The 18488-nt window shown below is 48.1% G+C and overlaps 1 protein-coding gene across 1 annotated transcript; it reads right to left on the bottom strand.

Annotated features, from left to right (window-relative positions):
* Nucleotides 1–1638: 1638 nt before the first annotated feature.
* On the bottom strand, nucleotides 1639–17388 carry PPM1N (protein phosphatase, Mg2+/Mn2+ dependent 1N (putative)). Its single transcript, XM_083627600.1, has 5 exons — nucleotides 15046–17388; nucleotides 8367–8484; nucleotides 5275–5389; nucleotides 3708–3771; nucleotides 1639–2141 (listed from the first exon to the last, which is right to left on the bottom strand). Exons 1-5 carry the CDS (start codon nucleotides 15970–15972, stop codon nucleotides 2112–2114), a joined length of 1254 nt encoding a protein of 417 aa, XP_083483726.1. The 5' UTR covers nucleotides 15973–17388; the 3' UTR covers nucleotides 1639–2111.
* Nucleotides 17389–18488: the final 1100 nt, after the last annotated feature.

Raw genomic sequence — 18488 nt, 5'->3', positions numbered from 1 at the left:
GACCAATACGATGCAACCTGGCATTCAATCACGCAGTAGTGAAATGTGAGAAGCTGAGACAGGCTCTCACCAATTATGCCACCGATATCGCCATGTGGAAGCCTGGAAGCACGAAACTTATTTCCAGAAGACAGGTATATTTGGTACAATAAGAAAAGGAAAAGGAAGCCTCTGAGACAGTTTGTGAGGTTCCAGAACGTAAATATTTGGATATTTGTGCATACCACTTCCCTACACAAGAGGAAGGGACGTGGGTGGCGCTGTGGGTTAAACCACAGAGCCTAGGACTTGCCGATTGGAAGGTCGGTGGTTCAAATCCCCATGACGGGGTGAGCTCCCGTTGCTCGGTCCCTGCTCCTGCCCACCTAGCAGTTTGAAAGCACGTCAAAGTGCAAGTAGATAAATAGGTACCTCTCCGGCAGGAAGGTGAACGGCGTTTCTGTTCACTGCTCTGGTTCGCCAGAAGCGGCTTAGTCCTGCTGGCCACATGACCCGGAAGCTGTAGGCCGGCTCCCTCAGCCAGTAAAGTGAGATGAGTGCCGCAACCCCAGAGTCGGCCAGTGAGAGATTTTACTTTCTTGGGCTCCATGATCCGTATAGTTAAAGCTCTGGTTTTCCCAGTAGTGATGTATGGAAGTGAGAGCTGGACCATAAAGAAGGCTGATCACCGAAGAATGGATGCTTTTGAATTCTGGTGCTGGAGGAGACTCTTGAGAGTCCCATGGACTGCAAGAAGATCCAACCTCTCCATTCTGAAGGAAATCAGCCCTGAGTGCTCACTGGAAGGACAGATCCTGAAGCTGAGGCTCCAAGACTTTGGCCACCTCACGAGAAGAGAAGACTCCCTGGAAAAGACCCTGATGTTGGGAAAGATGGAGGGCAGAAGGAGAAGGGGACGACAGAGGACGAGATGGTGGGACAGTGTTCTCGAAGCTACTAAAATGACTTTCACCAAACTGGGGGAGGCAGTGGAAGACAGGAGTGCCTGGCGTGCTCTGGTCCATGGGGTCACGAAGAGTCGGACATGACTAAACGACTAAACAACAAAAGTGGGATGGTTAAACGACCCCCGTAGGCTGCTTGTGGCCCACAGGCCTTACGTTGCCGACCCCTGATCTACACAGTGCTTCTCAAACTTGGGTCTTCAGCTGTTGTTGGACTACAACTCCCATCATCCATAGCTAGCATGACCAGTGCTCAGGGATGATGAGATTTGTAGTCAACAACCGCTGGAGACCCAAGTTTGAGAGGCACTGAATTATACAGGCTGCATTTCCCCTTCTGATAAATTCCAGGGGTGGAGGTGATTCTTGCAAGTCTTTCCTGTTGGAATGCAGTGTTAAAGAAGCAAAACTTTAAAAGCAGTTAACAAATACCCTGAGAGGCAATCCAAAACAAAAATTTATGGAAAAGTGGGATAGATATAAAACAATACAGTAAAGGTTTGCTATCTATGCTAGCATTTGATTGACGTGGGAGTGAGACTGAGTTGAGAAATAAGACTAAGAGCACATATTGATATAGGAATGTATTAGATAAAATGTAAAGAAATATACAATAGTAAGAGTACATTCATGTAAAAAAGGAATATACAACGGTATAGACAGGAAGTCTAGAGTGTTGGAATGTATTGTTTTTGTTTTTTCTCTTTGTTCTTCCTTTTTTTGTTTCATTTTCTTTCTAGGTATATAAAATTTGTATATAATTTTTGTATACATGTTGGAAATTATAGTAAGTCCTGTAACGTAACATGACAACGTTTACAGATGTAATGTGAGAATGTTAACAAATAAATAAAATGCAAATTCAAATAAAGAAGAAGAAGCAAAATTTATGTCCAGGCAAGAAACAAAATACATGATCTGTTCTAACATAGACTGCCTTTGCCTTGAGTGACAGCTGTTCCGCTCAGTCCAGATGGTGTTTTCCACCCTGGTGGCGGTGGGGAAAGGGGGCTGTGGTGGCCCCAATCCGACTCGCCCCACCCCATCCATTGCCATCCAGCTTCCTAAGTTTGCCCAGAAATCCTGGTCAGATTTGCTTCCCCAGCCTGCTCTCTTTCGCAAAAATGATGTCTTGGCATCCGTGGTCCAACCCGCACAGCAGAGCGTTCATTCTGAGGCAGCATTCGCACTGGGGGCCTGAAACAAAGAAGGGCAGGGAGAAATAAGAACTTGGTTGGAGCACCATGAGCAGAAATTGTGTCGGAATGCGAGCAGCCAAAGTTCATTTCAATCGATCGTATTTTCTGGAAACTTGGGAATCGGTGGCGCTGAGCAATATATAAATTAAATATTTAAATAAAGTTGAATCAAATGAACCAGCCAGTCCAGCTGAAAAGCAGCCTCCGCCACACTTTTCACAAGTTCCCAAAAGTTTATTTGGGGCAGCTTAGCGGATGGTTGGGGGACGCGGGTGGCTCTGTGGGTTAAACCACAGAGCCTAGGACTTGCCGATCAGAAGGTCGGCGGTTCGAATCCCCGCGACGGGGTGAGCGCCCGTTGCTCGGTCCCTGCTCCTGCCAACCTAGCAGTTTGAAAGCACGTCAAAGTGCAAGTAGATAAATAGGTACCACTCCGGCGGGAAGGTAAACGGCATTTCCGTGCGCTGCTCTGGTTCGCCAGAAGTGGCTTAGTCCTGCTGGCCACATGACCCGGAAGCTATACGTCGGCTCCCTCGGCCAATAAAGCGAGATAATACCCCAGAGTTGGCCACGACTGGACCTAATGGTCAGGGGTCTCTTTACCTTTACCTTAGCAGATGGTTAGGCTGCTCTGAAACTGGTTTAAGTTTGTAGAATCGATAAATTCAGAGGACAAAATATCTCTTAGAGGAACTGACACAGAACCCTGCACAGATGTCAAGGGGAAAGTCTTCTATGACCAAGCCTTTTTTGAGACCAAGGGAGTGGCTTTTATAATAGCAACCATCCTCTGTGCTTCTAGTAAACTTGAACATGATCAACAAAGATGGTTTTATGTGCAGATTCTTAAAATCAATATAAAAATCAGCGCAAGGAAAACCATCAAAAGTTTGTGGCAAATGGAAGTGAATAATGCGTTTCCAGAGTCTGTCACAGTATAGAGGGGGGAAGGATTTGTATTAGCAACCCAAAGACTTTTAAAGAGAATTGCTTTAAATCCCCAAAACATAATGAACAGCAAAGTACAGATGTGGATTTTGCTTCCACTGGCTTTTCTCTTTTATTAATGCACTTTTAAGATTGGAGGATAAAGCTGTCATAAAAATTAGTAACTGGGTATGGTAAACTAGCTAGTAATAGAGTAAAATCTTTGCACAGTTCAGAGAAGAAGTTTCTGCACTTTTTACCCTTGAAGGAAAATAACACCAATCTGAATCACAAATGAAATAAAATGCTGTTTGGTGATAAAAAAAGAAGAAGAAAAGAAGAGCACCTGCTGGATCAGGCCATCCTGGCTAGGAGCCACGGAGAGCTCCTAGCTAGGAGCCCCATCCTCTTTTAAAGCCATCCAAGTCCGTGGCCCTCACTGCCTCATGTGGCAAGGAGTTCCATAGTTCAATTCGGCCACATGATGTTCTTTTACCTGTCCCGAATTTCCCAGGCTTCAGAGACCAGTTGTCTGGTGTGGTGGTGCCACGAGGAGAACAAAGGGATTGCCCTCCATGACCCTCTGGACTCCCTTCCAACTCCTACAGACAGTTTAATAAGATCCGGAGGTTCTTACCGACATTTCTTGCTCCTCGCGACTCTCCTTCGCCCGCTGATAAGCCTCCATGATCACAGCTCTCCTGCGAGAGGAACAAGGTGGTCACTAGCTTCTGGTACCCCAAGCCGCTTGGCCCTCCTTTCTTTGCAGAAAGAAAAGCTTCTGAGCATAAACAGAGTGCTTTTCATACAACCACCGAGCAAACACGGCCGCAGCTCTGGGATTAGGGGGCACCTACATTTCTCAATTTAGGCTAAGCCTGAAAATGGCCTTTCTTGACAAATTAGATGTAGTCCATGCCCTTTTAAAATGTGGTTCTTTTTGGGGGGCTGTAATTATTATTATTATTATTATTATTATTATTATTATTATTATTATTATTATTTATTTGTACCCTACCCATTTGGCTGGGTTTCCCCAGCCACTCTGGGCAGCTTCCAACAAAGATTAAAAATACAATAAAACATCAGTCATTAAAAACCTCCCTGAACAGCCTTCAGATGTCTTCTAAATGTCAGATAGTTGTTTATCTCTTTGACATCTGATGGGAGGGTGTTCCACAGGGTGGGTGCCACAACCGAGAAGGCCCTCTGCCTGGTTCACTGTAGCTTTGCTTCTCGCAATGAGGGAACCACCAGAAGGCCCTCGGCGCTGGACCTCAGTGTCCGGGCAGAACGAGGGGGGGTGGAGATGCTCCTTCAGGTATTCTGGGCTAGGGCTTTCAAGGTCAGCACCAACACTTTGAATTGTGCTCGGAAACGTCCTGGGAGCCAATGAAGGTCTTTCAGGACCGGTGTTATGTGGTCTCGGCGGCCGCCCCCAGTCACCAGTCTAGCTGCCGCATTCTGGATTAGTTGTAGTTTCCTGGTCACCTTCAAAGGTAGCCCCACGTAGAGCGCATAACAGTAGTCCAAGTGGGAGATAACCAGAGCATGCACCACTCTGGCGAGACAGTATGCAGGCAGGGAGGGTCTCATCCTGCGTACCAGATGGAGCTGGTTATTGGGTTCTTGCTTTTATTTTGGTTATATATATATATATTGGTTTTTATGTTGATCTTTTCTGTGAACTTTCCGGATATAGGGCGGTACAGTGGTACCTCGGGTTAAGTACTTAATTCGTTCCAGAGGTCCGTTTTTAACCTGAAACTGTTCTTAACCTGAAGCACCACTTTAGCTAATGGGGCCTCCCACTGCCGCTGCGCCGCCGGAGCACGATTTCTGTTCTCATCCTGAGGCAAAGTTCTTAACCCAAGGTACTATTTCTGGGTTAGCAGAGTCTGTAACCTGAAGCGTATGTTACCTGAAGCGTATGTAACCCAAGGTACCACTGTATATAAATTCAATAAATCATCATCATCATCATCTGGTCCCCGCCCCAAACTCCACCCACAGGTCCGTACTAGGCTCCACCCACTGGCCCAGAAGCCCCGCCCAGGCCCCGGAATCCTTTAGGTTTCGAAAGCTGACGATCCTTGTGTGTTTTAGATTGTGTGTTTTAGAAGAAACGGACCCCCCTGCAGATATGAGAGTGGGGTGGGGGTGCGTGATTCCCAAGGAATGGGGAGGCAGATCATCATACTTACTTGCTAGCCAGGCCTCCCCCAGGGGGAAGGTTAGGGTTCGCCTCTGTAGCCAGACGTTGGAAGACGGAGACGAGGTTTGGACCCCCTTCCTGTTCCAGTAGTTCATCGTAAAGCTCTGGGGTGAGATTTGGGGTGGGGTGAGAGAAGTGGAGGGGCTGGTTACCTCGATGGCACTGGCGGATAATTGCCCCACGAGTGGCTTCTAGGTCCCCATCCAGACACAAACAGGTCCATGAATAATCATAGTTTAGAGGTCCCGGGCCCTAAGGAAGTCAGACTATCCTCCACCAGGGCCAGGGCCTTCTTAGTGGTGGCTCCGACCTGGTGGAATGCTCTGTCCCATGAGCCCAGGTCGCTGCAGGATTTAATTTCCTTCTGCAGGGCCTGTAAGACACAGCTATTCCACCTGGCTTTCAATTTGAACTTAGCTTGATCTCTTATTCCCCTTCCTTCCTTCCTTCTCCCCTTTTTATGAAGATCACCCGCTCTGGGATCCCACAGCTAATTCTCCCCTGGTCTCCTCGCTGGCCCAAATAGGATTAACTTAGCCAGCCAGCCCTGGTGATCATCTAATGTTCATTGAATGGATTTCCCCCCTAAATTGATTTTTGAATTCAGAATTTATTGTTATTCACGTTATTCATGTTTTTTGTTTCATCAATTAAGTGTTTTAAATTTGTTGTTAGCCGCCCTGAACCGGGAAGAGTGGGGTATAAATTATTATTATTATTATTATTATTATTATTATTATTATTATTATCTTTATTTGAGTCTGCAGAACAGGCACCGAAGGACGAGAGTTCGAATGATCAAAACAGAGCCCTATGCAAAAGAGCTCAGCTCCCCCACCTGCTGTTTGGCACATGCTTTGCAGAACCTGAGCTGCACCTTTGCAAGACCTGTGTAACTTTGCAAGACTCTTTCTTGCCTAAGCTCCGAGCTCGGCTCCTCAGATCTATAGCACTGCATGTAGTCCTCCAAAACGGTGTCCTTGTGTTATGTACTGAGTTGAATGGGATCCAAATGGTAGCAGTCTGATTGGCCCTAGAACAATAGGATTCAGAATGCAGCAGCCTGATTGGTCCTAGAACAATAGGATCCAGAATGCAGCAGTCTGATTGGTCCACAGGAGCCACCCAATCCAGCTCCAGGTGGAAGTGAATCCGCAACCTGATTGGCCTACAGGTGAATCCCGGAATTAGCCAATCATGTGGGGCCCATTGTGTAAATAATGTATATAAAGCAGACATTCTGGGGGAACTTCCATTCCTCCTCACCACTATGAGCTGAATAAAGGGCATGAAATCCGCTCTCGACTCCGAGTATATTTCACCTTGGCAGAAAGGACAGCGGAAACTGTGGTGTCTTTAGTATATATGGTTTCATTTATCCATATGCACAACTTGAGTCTAGTCTGGAGGGCTCATGGTGTTCGCAGCCCAACAGATCTTGTGTCTCCATTAGTCTTGGGATCCAGCACAGAGCAAGCAGGACTCTGTGTCTCCAGCTTCCAGCTTCCTTCCAGCGCAGCTCACACCTCAAAGCACTGGCTATTGTTCAGATAGGTGAGGGGGCTGAAGGAGAGTCCCACCCGTTATCCTGGAGGGCCTTGCAACTCTTGCAGCCTAGCTCATTTTTTGGGATGCGGATGAGGACACTTTAGCTCAGGGGTCAGCAAACTTTTTCAGCAGGGGGCCGGTCCACTGTCCCTCAGACCTTGTGGGGGGCCGGACTATATTTTTTGGGGGGACGGGGGAATGAACGCATTCCTATGCCCCACCAATAACCCAGAGATGCACTTTAAATAAAAGCATACATTCTACTCATGTAAAATCACCAGGCAGGCCCCACAAATAACCCAGAGATGCATTTTAAATAAAAGCACACATTCTACTCATGTAAAAACATGCTGATTCCTGGACTGTCTGCGAGCCAAATTTAGAAGGTGATTGGTAAAAAAGTTTGCTGACTCCTGTGATGGACTATGCCAGGGGTTAGCAACCTTTTCCAGCTGTGGACCAGTCCACTGTCCCTCAGACTGCGTGGGGGCCAGACTATTTTTTTTGGGGGGGGGAATGAACGAATTCCTATGCCCCACAAATAACCCAGAGATGCATTTTAAATAAAAGCACACATTCTACTCATGGAAAAACACGCTGATTCCCAGACTGTCCATGTGCCAGATTTAGAAGGCGATTGGGCCGGATCCGTCCCCAGGCCTTAGTTTGCCTACCCATGCTTTCTAATAATAATAATAATAATAATAATAATAATAATAATAATAATAATATCTTTATTGTCATTGCCCCCTCTCAGGGACAACGAAATTACTTGACTGCTCCATAAAAACACTAATTAAAAACAATACAGTATAGCACAGCAAGGAAGATTAGATGACTTTCAAAGTCCAGGCTTCCAATTCAGGGCCGAGATCGCTCTGGAGAAGAAGCTGTTCTTAAGACGGCTCGTTCTTGTCTTCATCGTCCTGTATCTCCGTCCCGACGGCAGGAGCTCGAAGAGACAGTGACCAGGATGCGATGGATCTTTTACTATGTCCAGTGCCTTCCTATGGCACCTTGTGGCATAAATCTGCTCTAAGGTGGAGAGTGGGCAGCCAACAATGCTCTCTGCTGCCTTAACAACTCTGCACAACCCCATCCTGTCCTGGGTAGTACAGCTTCCGTACCACACACATAAGCCATAAGTGAGCACGCTCTCAATGGCACAGTGATAGAAGGCAAGCAGCAGTTTCTGCGGAAGATGGTTTTTCCTTAGAATTCTCAAAAAGTACAGTCTCTGCTGCGCCTTCTTCACAAGCCCCCTTGTGTTGACACTCCAGGACATCGCTCATTGTTGTGCAAGGAAACCTGTCTGAGTAGCTCACCCACAGAATCCTCTGTTAGATTCTAACCCTCACTTGGGTACCCAAGAACTGAAAGGGGCCCAGGGCATCATCCAAACTGACCCCCCCAAAACCCTCACAGCACTACTTTCCCTTCCGTTATTTTTCCTCCCCGTTCTCAAAATCCCACTCCTCCCTTTTGCCAGCGGCCAAAGGCCTCGCTCCGTCGCGGCGCAAACGGCGTACGCACCTGCCACCCTCTTCTCCAGGGAAGCGTCCAGCTCCTGCTCCTTCTGCAAGGCCTCCTGGGAGACGCCCGGGGCAGCTGGGAAGCAGACCACGATGCAGGTCATGTTGTCACGGCTGCCCTGCAGGGAGAGCGTAGAGCATACCTGTCAACTTACAGATTTGAAAATAAGGGACCAGCAGCCTCGAAAATAAGGGATCAGCAGCCAAAATAAGGGATTTTCCAAGCACAGGTATGTTCAACTTCTGAGCCCCTCCGAGCCAAAGGCAGAAAGCCCAGCCAGCAGCCAAACGAAGCCTCAAGCGGTGGTTCCCACAGCGCAGCAACCCGGCAAAGGGGATGCAGCAAGGAAAACCACTGTCACCTCTCCGCTGGGAAGCGCTGAGCAAAGGCGAGTCCCCAGGCAACGCGGCCGATTTGATCAGCACAAGGCATGCAAGCTCCACCCCCCAGTCGTTCTTAGACTCCTCATTGGGTGAGCAACGCAGCCAAGCAACACAGCTGGAGCCTCCCTCCTCCCTGGCCGGCAGAGAGGGAGGGAGAGGAGCTGCTTCCTTTGAAACCTGGGAAATTTAAGGGACATCATCAATAAAGGACAGCAGCGGGAAACGGCGCTGGGATAAGGGAGTTTCCCGCCAAATAAGGGACGGTTGACAGCTACGGCGTAGAGTCGTCTGAGGATTGTGTCCTCCCGCCTGCTTAGCAAAGCAATTGTTTTGCAGGGGTGACAACCATCTCCTTCAACCTGGATGACCTTATTCTCCCTGGACAAACATCTCAGGGGCCAGATCCGTTTCCTTCCTCCCAGATGCACGAGACAGAGCCAGCCCAGTCCGTTTACAGGCAATGCTTTGACTCCTTATAGGAGGAAAAGTTGCAATATCTGGGGGGGGGGGTAGCAGAGAAAAAGGGCACGTATTTTGGGGGTGCAGACAGCATGTTAGAGGTGTGTGAAGTTATGCATGGTGCAAAGAAAGTGAATGTGCAGCATTTTTTATAGCATTTTTTATAGCATCATTGTTGGTGCTGACCTTGAAAGCCCTAAACGGCTTTGGTCCAGTATACCTGAAGGAGCGTCTCCACCTCCATCGTTCTGCCCGGACACTGAGGTCCAGCACCGAGGGCCTTCTGGCAGTTCCCTCCCTGTGAGAAGCCAAGTTACAGGGAATCAGGCAGAGGGCCTTCTCGGTGGTGGCGCCCGCCCTGTGGAATGCCCTCCCACCAGATGTCAAAGAGATAAATAACTACCAGACTTTTAGAAGACATCTGAAGGCAGCCCTGTTTAGGGAAGCTTTTAATGTTCAATAGGTTATTGTATTTTAGTGTTCTGTTGGAAGCCGCCCAGAAACCCAGCCAGATGGGCGGGGTATAGATGATAAATTATTATTATTATTATTATTATTATTATTATTCCACCTTTCTCTCCCAGGTCCTGGTCCGACACTCTCGCCATCCCTCTATACTTAATATATGGATGGACACACCCATCAAGTTGAACGTTGATCGCACACAGTTAAACCATGGAACTCCCTTCCACTAGACGTAGCGAAGGCCATCAACTAGGATGGCTTTCAAAGGGGATTAGACAAATTAATGGAGAAGGGGGCTGGCTACCATTGGCCACTAGTCATGATGGCTGCGTTTTACTCCCACCCTCGGAGGCAGTACGCCAGTTTTGGGGAACCCCAAGGGGGCGAGAGCTCCTGTGCCCACGTCCTACTTTTAGACTCCCCACAAGCATCTTGGTTGGCTGCTGTGAGAACAGGATACTGGACTAGGTGGGCCATTGGCCTGATCCAGTAATAATAATAATAATAATAATAATAATAATAATAATAATAATAATATATTATTTATACCCCACCCATCTGGCTCAGTCTCCCCAGCCACTCCGGGCGGCTTCCAAAAGAATATAAAAATACAATAGTCTATTAAACATTAAAAGCTTCTATAAAACATTTTGCTGCACTGTGCGAAATATGAGCAAGCCGGGGCTGAACTGATAAAATTACCCTTGCTGGTACCTTTCCCGGAAAAATCAGAGGCTCACTATGTCAGGTTCCTATTGGAAGACCGGACAAACGCTAGAACATTAGCAGTGACAAAGTTTTTATCGGTGGTTGCAAGAACCAATGATTCCTATCTTTAAGTCTGAACAAAATGCTTGTTTAACCTGGAGGTGGGCTGTCTGAATTGTGCATTGCTTTGTAACGATTTGTTGGGTCTCTGGACCGTAATAAAGATTGATTGATTAAAAGCTTCCCTAAACAGGGCTGCCTTCAGATGTCTTCTAAAAGTCAGGTAGTTGTTCTTCTCTTTGACATCTGGTGGGAGGGTGTTCCACAGGGCGGGTGCCACCACCGAAAAGGCCCTCTGCCTGGTTCCCTGTAGCTTTGCTTCTCGCAGCAAGGGAACCACCAGAAGGCCCTCGGAGCTGGACCTCAGTGTCTGGGCAGAACAATGGAGGTGGAGATGCTCCTTCAGGTCTACCGGGCCTTTGAGGCCATTGAGGGCTTTCAATTCAACACCAACATTTTGAATTGTGCTCGGAAACGTCCTGGGAGCCAGTGTAGGTCTTTCAAGACCGGTGTTATATGGTATTGGCGGCCGCTCCCAGTCCAGGAAGGCTCTTATTATGTATCAAGACCCCAGTGTTTAGTAAAGAAGATTCTGCAACTTCAGAACGAACCGTGACTCCTGCATTGCAGGGGGTTGGGCTGGATGACCTTTGGAGGTCCCTCCTGATGCTACAATTCTGCGATTCTATCGCTGCATCGTTTCCGCTTTCTTTAGAGCAGGGGCAGGACAGTTCCCTGGAGCCTGATGAAGTCCGGCGGGACACATGCCTCCCTCACCTGCTGCTTGAACCTCCTTCAAGATGCTCCAACGGAGCGCAGCTCTTTAACAAACTCTTCTGGAACTCACCTTTCCTGCTCCTCCTAAACGACTTCTTGATGCTCCACTGTCCTGCTTCACTAATCCTGGACCTCCAGTGCCCTCAACTGGCAGCTGCTTCCTTAAGCCCTTGGGGGAGGAGGCTGATGTGTGTTAATTACATGGCTGGGCCCAGGAATGGAGATAAATGCTCAGCAGGAGAAGGAAAAGGGCAGCAGCAATCATAAAACTGAATGCAGAGAGTCCCACAGATCCAGTTAAGCCAGGAAGATCTCAGGTTCCTCTAAACTTGGGTTGGTTGGTTTAACACCCAGCTTGCCGGGGAAATTCAGCCAGATGGGCGGGGTATAAATAAATAAATTTATTATTATTATTATTATTATTATTATTATTATTATTATTATTTCTATATAATAATATAATATAATATAATATAATATAATATAATATAATATAATATAATATAATATAATAATTATTATAATTAATTATAATATATAATATAATATAAAAATATATAATATATATATAAAATTATAAAATATAAAATTATGTTATAAAATTATAAAATATAAAATTATAATAAATATAATATATAATATATTATAAAAATAAAAATTTAAACAATAAAATATAATATAAAATATAATATAATTATTATAATTAATATAATTATTATAATTAATATAATTACTAAGCCTGCTTAATGCTTTAATTTTCATTCTGGGGAAGGGGAGTAGTTTTTCCTTTCCTTTCAAGGAGTTGCAATTCCTGCATTGCAGCGGGTTGGACTGGATGACCCCTGGGGTTCCCTTCCAACTCTGTAATTCTATAAAATGGAGGCAGTGAGAGATTTTACTTTCTTGGGCTCCATGATCACTGCAGATGGTGACAGTAGTCACAAAATGAAAAGACGCCTGCTTCTTGGGAGAAAAGCAATGACAAACCATCTTAAATAGCAGAGACATCACCTTGCCAACAAAGGTCCATATAGCTCAAGCTCTGGTTTTCCCAGTAGTGATGTATGGAAGTGAGAGCTGGACCATAAAGAAGGCTGATCGCCAAAGAATGGATGCTTTTGAATTCTGGTGCTGGAGGAGACTCTTGAGAGTCCCATGGACTGCAAGGAGATCAAACTGATCCATTCTGAAGGAAATCAGCCCTGAGTGCTCACTGGAAGGACAGATCCTGAAGCTGAGGCTCCAAGACTCTGGCCACCTCATGAGAAGAGAAGACTCCCTGGAAAAGACCCTGATGTTGGGAAAGATGGAGGGCACAAGGAGAAGGGGACAACAGAGGACGAGATGGCTGGACAGTGTTCTCGAAGGCACGAACATGAGTTTGACCAAAGTGCGGGAGGCAGTGGAAGACAGGAGTGCCTGGTGTGCTCTGGTCCAGGGGGTCACGAAGAGTCGGACACGACTAAACAACAACAACAACATTTCTGCGGTTACTCGCCCTTCGCCCTAAGGTCCCAGGGTGGGTTATGAGATCAAATCACAATATTAAACAGAATTTAGAACACCTTGCCATCATCAAAATAAGGTGGGTTCTAAAAAGACGCACCTCCTGTCGCTATTTTGGGATGAACCTTTGGGCTGCAAGAGCTGTTTGACAGTGGAACGGATTCCCTCGGAGGGCAGAGGGATCGTTGGAGCTTTTTAAGCAGAGGTTGGAAGGCCATCTGTCAGGGATGCTTTAGCTGTGATCCCTGCATTATTACTGTGGAACGAGGAAAAGCCTTTGCAAGTTCTGCGGTTCCTTTCTATGCAACTTGCCTTAGCTGAAGGATGCTATTTCCAGATTCCTTATGCAAAGAGAGTCCTCCCATTCGGAGGCAGCTCGCCTTAAGATTCACCCCACTTACTTACTGGTTTGCTCAAACTACGAAAACTTAGGAGCAGCCTTGTTCAATGATTTACATCTCCCAGCTAGGAGGTTGATTGGATATCCGACTTTTTATTAAGGGACAGGTCTCCCTAGACCTCTGAGAAAGGGGCCTGTTTTGCCTTTAGAGTGGCAATTTTAAGGACTCATAAAATCATAGAATTGTGGACTTGGAAGGGGGCCCTGATCATCATCTAGTCCAACCCCCTGAAATGTTGTCCCATACAGGGATCGAACCTGCAGCCCTGGCATTATCACCACCGCGGAAACATTTGTAAGGGATGGTAAGTTACATTTTTTCAGGGGAGCAAACGCTTGTCTGGTTTTAATAATTATTTTAACCATGTGATGCGTTTTATTTATTTTGTGTTTTGCAAAGGCATCAATAATAATACGGGTTGGACTAGATGGGCACTGGGTGCCCCTTCCAATGCCGTCATTAGAATCAAAGAATTGTATTGCTGGAAAGGACCCCGAGGGCTAAGTAGTCCAACCCCCTTCAATGCAGGAATCAATACGATACGATAATCTTTATTGCCATTGTTCCATACAGAACAATGAAGTTGAAAAAAATCGACATGAGACATTCAAAATAACAAGCCTGCTATCCCAGGCTGGTTAGCCCCTAAAAACTCTGATACCCCATAATTAAATACAACATACCCCCATAGAGACTACCTTACACTGCGTTTAAAACCAAAATCGCATTTGGATAGAAACTGTTTCTCAGGTGGCTAGTCCTAGTCTTTATAACCCTGTACCTTCTTCCAGAAGGCAGAAGCTGAAAGAGATCATTTCCGGGGTGCGCACTATCCTGCGCTATCTCTGCAGCTTTCTTATGGCACCTGGAAGCATAGATTTGATCCAAGGTGGGAAGAGTGCACCCAATTATTCTCTCTGCAGTCTTTACAACCCTGGACAGCACTGTTTTTTCCCTGACCGTGCAGCTCCCAAACCATACACACAGACCATAAGTTAATATACTCTCCTCAGTACATGGTAAAATGGTAAAATGCCATCAACAGGTCCTTTGAGAGATTATTTTTTCTGGAGGATTCTCAGAAAATATAACCTCTGCTGTGCTCTCTTCACCAGGTCTTTACTGTTTTCTCCCCAGGTTAGGTCATCTCTCAACTCCATTCCCAGAAATCGAAACACTGAGACCTGTTCCACACACTTCCCCTCAATAATGAGTGGCTGAATATTCAATTTACATTCCCTAAAGTCCACAATAATCTCTTTTGTTTTCTTTAAGTTAAGGAGTATGTTGTTTTTCCTGCACCACTCCCCCAACTGCTCAACTTCCTTCCTATAGGCCTCATTCTCAATAATCTGAGAAATCTAGAAATCTAAAGGTGAAGGTAAAGGGACCCCTGACCATTAGGTCCAGTCGTGACCAACTCTGGGGTTGCGGCGCTCATCTCACTTTATTGGCCGAGGGAGCCGGCATACAGCTTTCGGGTCATGTGGCCAGCATGACTAAGCCGCTTCTAGTGAACCAGAGCAGTGCATGGAAATGCCGTTTACCTTCCCGCCAGAGCGGTACCTATTTATCTACTTGTACTTTGTGCTTTCGAACTGCTAGGTTGGCAGGAGCAGGGACCGAGCAACGGGAGCTCACTCCGTCACGGGGATTCGAACCGCCGACCTTCTGATCGGCAAGCCCTAGGCTCTGTGGTTTAACCCACAGTGCCACCCGCGTCCCTTCTAAAAATCTAGTTGGCCGCAATTTCCACAATACTGAAAACCCCTGGGAAGGTTCTGAAGCCGAGGTTGGATGGCCACCTGTCATGGACGCTTCAGCTGAGATCCCTGCATTGCAGGGGGTTGGAATAGATGACCCCTGGGTGCACCTTCCAACTCTAAGTGAGAACCCCCTGCCTCTATCCTCCCCCCTCACCTTGTAGAGGCAGGAGTCCAGCACGCACTCGCAGACGTCCCGCGGGCTGCCGGTGAGGCAGAGTCGTGAGCGCACAAAGGCGCACAGCCCCGCGTTGTCAAAGGTGTCCCAAACCCCGTCGCAGGCCAGCACCAGGAACTCGTCTCCGTCAGGGCAGCGCTCCAGCTGGTACACCTCGGGCTCGGGGGACACCGGCTGCTCGGTGGGGCCACGCCAAGACACCGCCTTGTAGCCGAAGTCGCCCAGGGCCCGGGAGACGGCCAGCGACCCGTTGACCCTCTGCAGCACCACTGTGCCGCCGGCGTTCTCGATGCGCCGCCGCTCCCTCGGCTTGGTGGGCTTGTGGTCGTCGGTGTAGAAGGTGACGGCAGCCGAGCGGCAGAGGAGAGCCCTCGAGTCGCCCAGGTTGATGAAGTACAGGTGCCGGGGCGACACCAGCACGGCCACGGCAGTGGTGCCCGCGTGCTCCCAGGCCTCGGCCCGTGACAGGTCCTGCATGCGCCTGTCGATGGCCAGGAAGGCCTCGCGTACGGCCTCCTTGACGGCTGTGGGGTCCTCCTCCTGGCCGGACAGGGCCTCGGCCTCCAGCACGTGCCCGAGCAAGTGCCTGGCGCAGAACTGAGCCACCGTGCTGCCTGCGTGCCCGTCGTACACGGCAAAGAAGGCCCAGCCGGCCAGGGCTCCAGGCAGCTGGGGCTGAGCGGTGTGAGCATCTTCCATGTGCGCCCGCCAGCCTTGCATGGAGCCCAGGCCGTACCTCAAGCCGCCCACCTCTCCTTCCTCCAGGAGTTTCTCCGTCTGGGGCTTGTCCAAGAAGAAACTGGGGACTTCCTGGGCCTCCTCTGCTTTGAAGAACAGCGAGACCCTTCTCTCGGCTTCGGCCACCAGGAGCCTCACGAAGGTGGCCATGCTCAGGAGCTTGGCCATAAAGCGCAATGCGTTCCCCGAAATGTCAAGGGGGCTGTGGCCTCCCCCGGGGATCCTGTGTTGCTGCTGTCCTTGAAGAGCAGAAGAATGGGAGAGCTTTTTGGGTCAGGCCAAGGGCCCATCTAGTCCAACATCTGCTCCTTGCAGAGGCAACCACAAGTCCCAACCAGGTTTTGAGTGCTCTCTTTGAGGGACGACTCAGACCGACATCTTGAAAGACGCACTAGGGATCTCTCTTGTCACTGGCGACCACCTGCTCTCGGTCGTTGGTGGCTTGCAGATCCTACCCTCTTCCGGAAGGCTGCACAATTTGGCGCCTGGCGGTCCCTGAGCTTTTGACGCCCGTTGCGCGATGGGTGCTGCACGTTAGCTGAGGAGGGTCATTACAGCGTCACAGCCTCAGTTGCTGATGGTGGTTTGCCCATGGGACCACTGTGGGAGCCCAGGTGGTCTTCGCTAAAGTCCTTCCTCTTTAGACGGTCCACACATCATCCCCTCTTCCGAAAATAGCATCAGCTGTTCACCCCTAATGTTCCTGCTCTGCTCCCGGCTGCTTCCAGCATCGGCTCTGGGTCACTCCCGCAGCTTCCACCCCCCCGCCCTGCACCCATCTGTCCCCACCCTCCGGGAAAGCAGTTCCCAATTGGCTCTCGGCTTCGGCATTAGCCCAGCGGCTCGTAATCTCTTCATCCAGCGCTAAATATGGGGTTTAAAAACCCCTAATCCTCGCCTGTGTCGGAGGCGGCCTTTGCAGGGACTCCCACTCGGGATTCACCTGCCCCCACTCTGGCCGCCAGATGGTGCCTTTCGTAGCAGCCAGTTGGAGAGATGGTTTCTGTTTTTAAAGCCAGGCACCTCTTAGGGCCGGTTATGAAACAGAACCCAGAAGGTCGCAGCCTTTATCCTGGTATTGCACTCCTTTGCAAATGGCCCAAATATGTTTCCTTCTGCATCACCTAATTGTAAATTGGTGAATTGAATTGGGGAACATAAACCGGTGCAAGACGTTTTGGGATTTCATTTTGACGGAAATAATAAGAAAACTTTGCCCAAGATGAATGTTACCGAATGTTTTCGATGACACCAATGTAGACATATTGTCAAAAGAACCATTCTTCTGTATGATATTGGCAGCTCAGATAGTCTTTGCGAGTCGATGGGAAACAGTCCCAAATCTTACAAATCTGGACTGATACCTGATAATTAGATAAGGCTGATATTCCCTTACTTGGACTTTGTTATTTTAACCCATCTGTAGGCAAACTAAGGCCCAGGGGCTGGATCCAGCCCAACTGCCTTCTCAATCTGGCCCACGGACGGTCTGGGAATCAGTGTGTTTTTACATGAGTAGAATGTGTGCTTTTATTCAAAATGCATCTCTGGGTTATTTGTGGGGCATAGGAGTTTGTTGACCCCTGTTTTAACCCGTACATATTCTATGCGCCTATTTTACAGCTTTGCTTTTCGGTTTCTAATTTTCACCTGTTTAATTTTCACCCTCTCTTCCTTCTCTTTCATATACATTATAAAATGAAAAACAAAATCTTTAGCAACCACCTTTATCCGGGCAGTTCTGCATGTTCCAGAACGACTCATAGGCCAGCTGGGCTGCAGGAACCTCACCTCTTCAGAACCGTAGTCTTCATTCTTTCATTCTGTTTCATTTTTAACGCAAGCCTCTAGCCCACCAACTTTCCATGTTGTGCTTTTTAGACATGCATCATTTCGTGACACAGTAATTCAGTTTCACAAGCGAACAAGGAGGTTAAGATAACCCCTTTCTGGCGACGCACAGTTTGGAAAGCTCTTCTCTAGCCCTTATTATGACACAGCCCATGATGCCTGTGTATGGCCTGGTGTGACCTCATGGGGCAGAACTGAGTTATGGTGCTGTGGGAGAGAAGGAGGTGAGGGCGGATGACTCGACTGGGATGAGCCACAGCTCTCCACACCCACTCCCAGTGCAAGCAGGCGCAGATAAAAGAAATCCCAGCACATGAGAACACAAGAGAAGCCCACCTAGTCCAGCATTGTTTCCTCACAGAAGCCAACCAGATGCCATATTGGGAAACCTGGAAGCAGGATCTGACCAAACAAGGTCCCTATCCCCTCCTGTGGTTTCCATCAACTGGTTTTCAGACTGTGCCTCCGACTGTGTAGGCCAGAGCTGCTGCTTCTTCTTCTGTGGCGATCCCTCGTAGCCGAGTAAGATTGTCTTCCATAAACACGGTCTTAACAGTGAGTCCGTAAGTGACTGTGGAGGCCGATTCTGGACCCACACGTCCTTCCACAGTGGGGACATTGGTTTCCGGGCAGGAGTTGATCCTGGTGTGGATTTGCCCAGCGTGCCTTCCTCTTAGCACATTTCTCCCTTGCGTCCTGAGTTTGAGTGTCTTCAAAGCCCATGGCACCTTTGGTCAAGGCTGTTCTCCAACTGGAGCACTCGCAGGCCAGTGTTTCCCAGTTGTCAGTGTTTATACTACATTTTTTAAAGCCACAGTGGGGGGCTTTAAATG

The sequence above is a fragment of the Podarcis filfolensis genome, assembly GCF_964270895.1.
Source record: "Podarcis filfolensis genome assembly, chromosome: 8".
NCBI lineage: Eukaryota > Metazoa > Chordata > Lepidosauria > Squamata > Lacertidae > Podarcis > Podarcis filfolensis.
Note: the sequence above shows the minus strand (reverse complement) of the source record. Positions and strands in the feature narration are given on the sequence as shown.

Coding starts and splice junctions, on each gene's coding strand:
- PPM1N (XM_083627600.1), bottom strand. CDS start 15,972: ATGGCCAAGCTCCTGAGCATGGCCACCTTCGTGAGGCTCCTGGTGGCC. Junction 8,485..15,045: donor TGGACTCCTGCCTCTACAAG/GTGAGGGGGGAG, acceptor CTCTCCCTGCAG/GGCAGCCGTGACAACATGAC. Junction 3,772..5,274: donor GGGGGAGGCCTGGCTAGCAA/GTAAGTATGATG, acceptor TTCCTCTCGCAG/GAGAGCTGTGATCATGGAGG.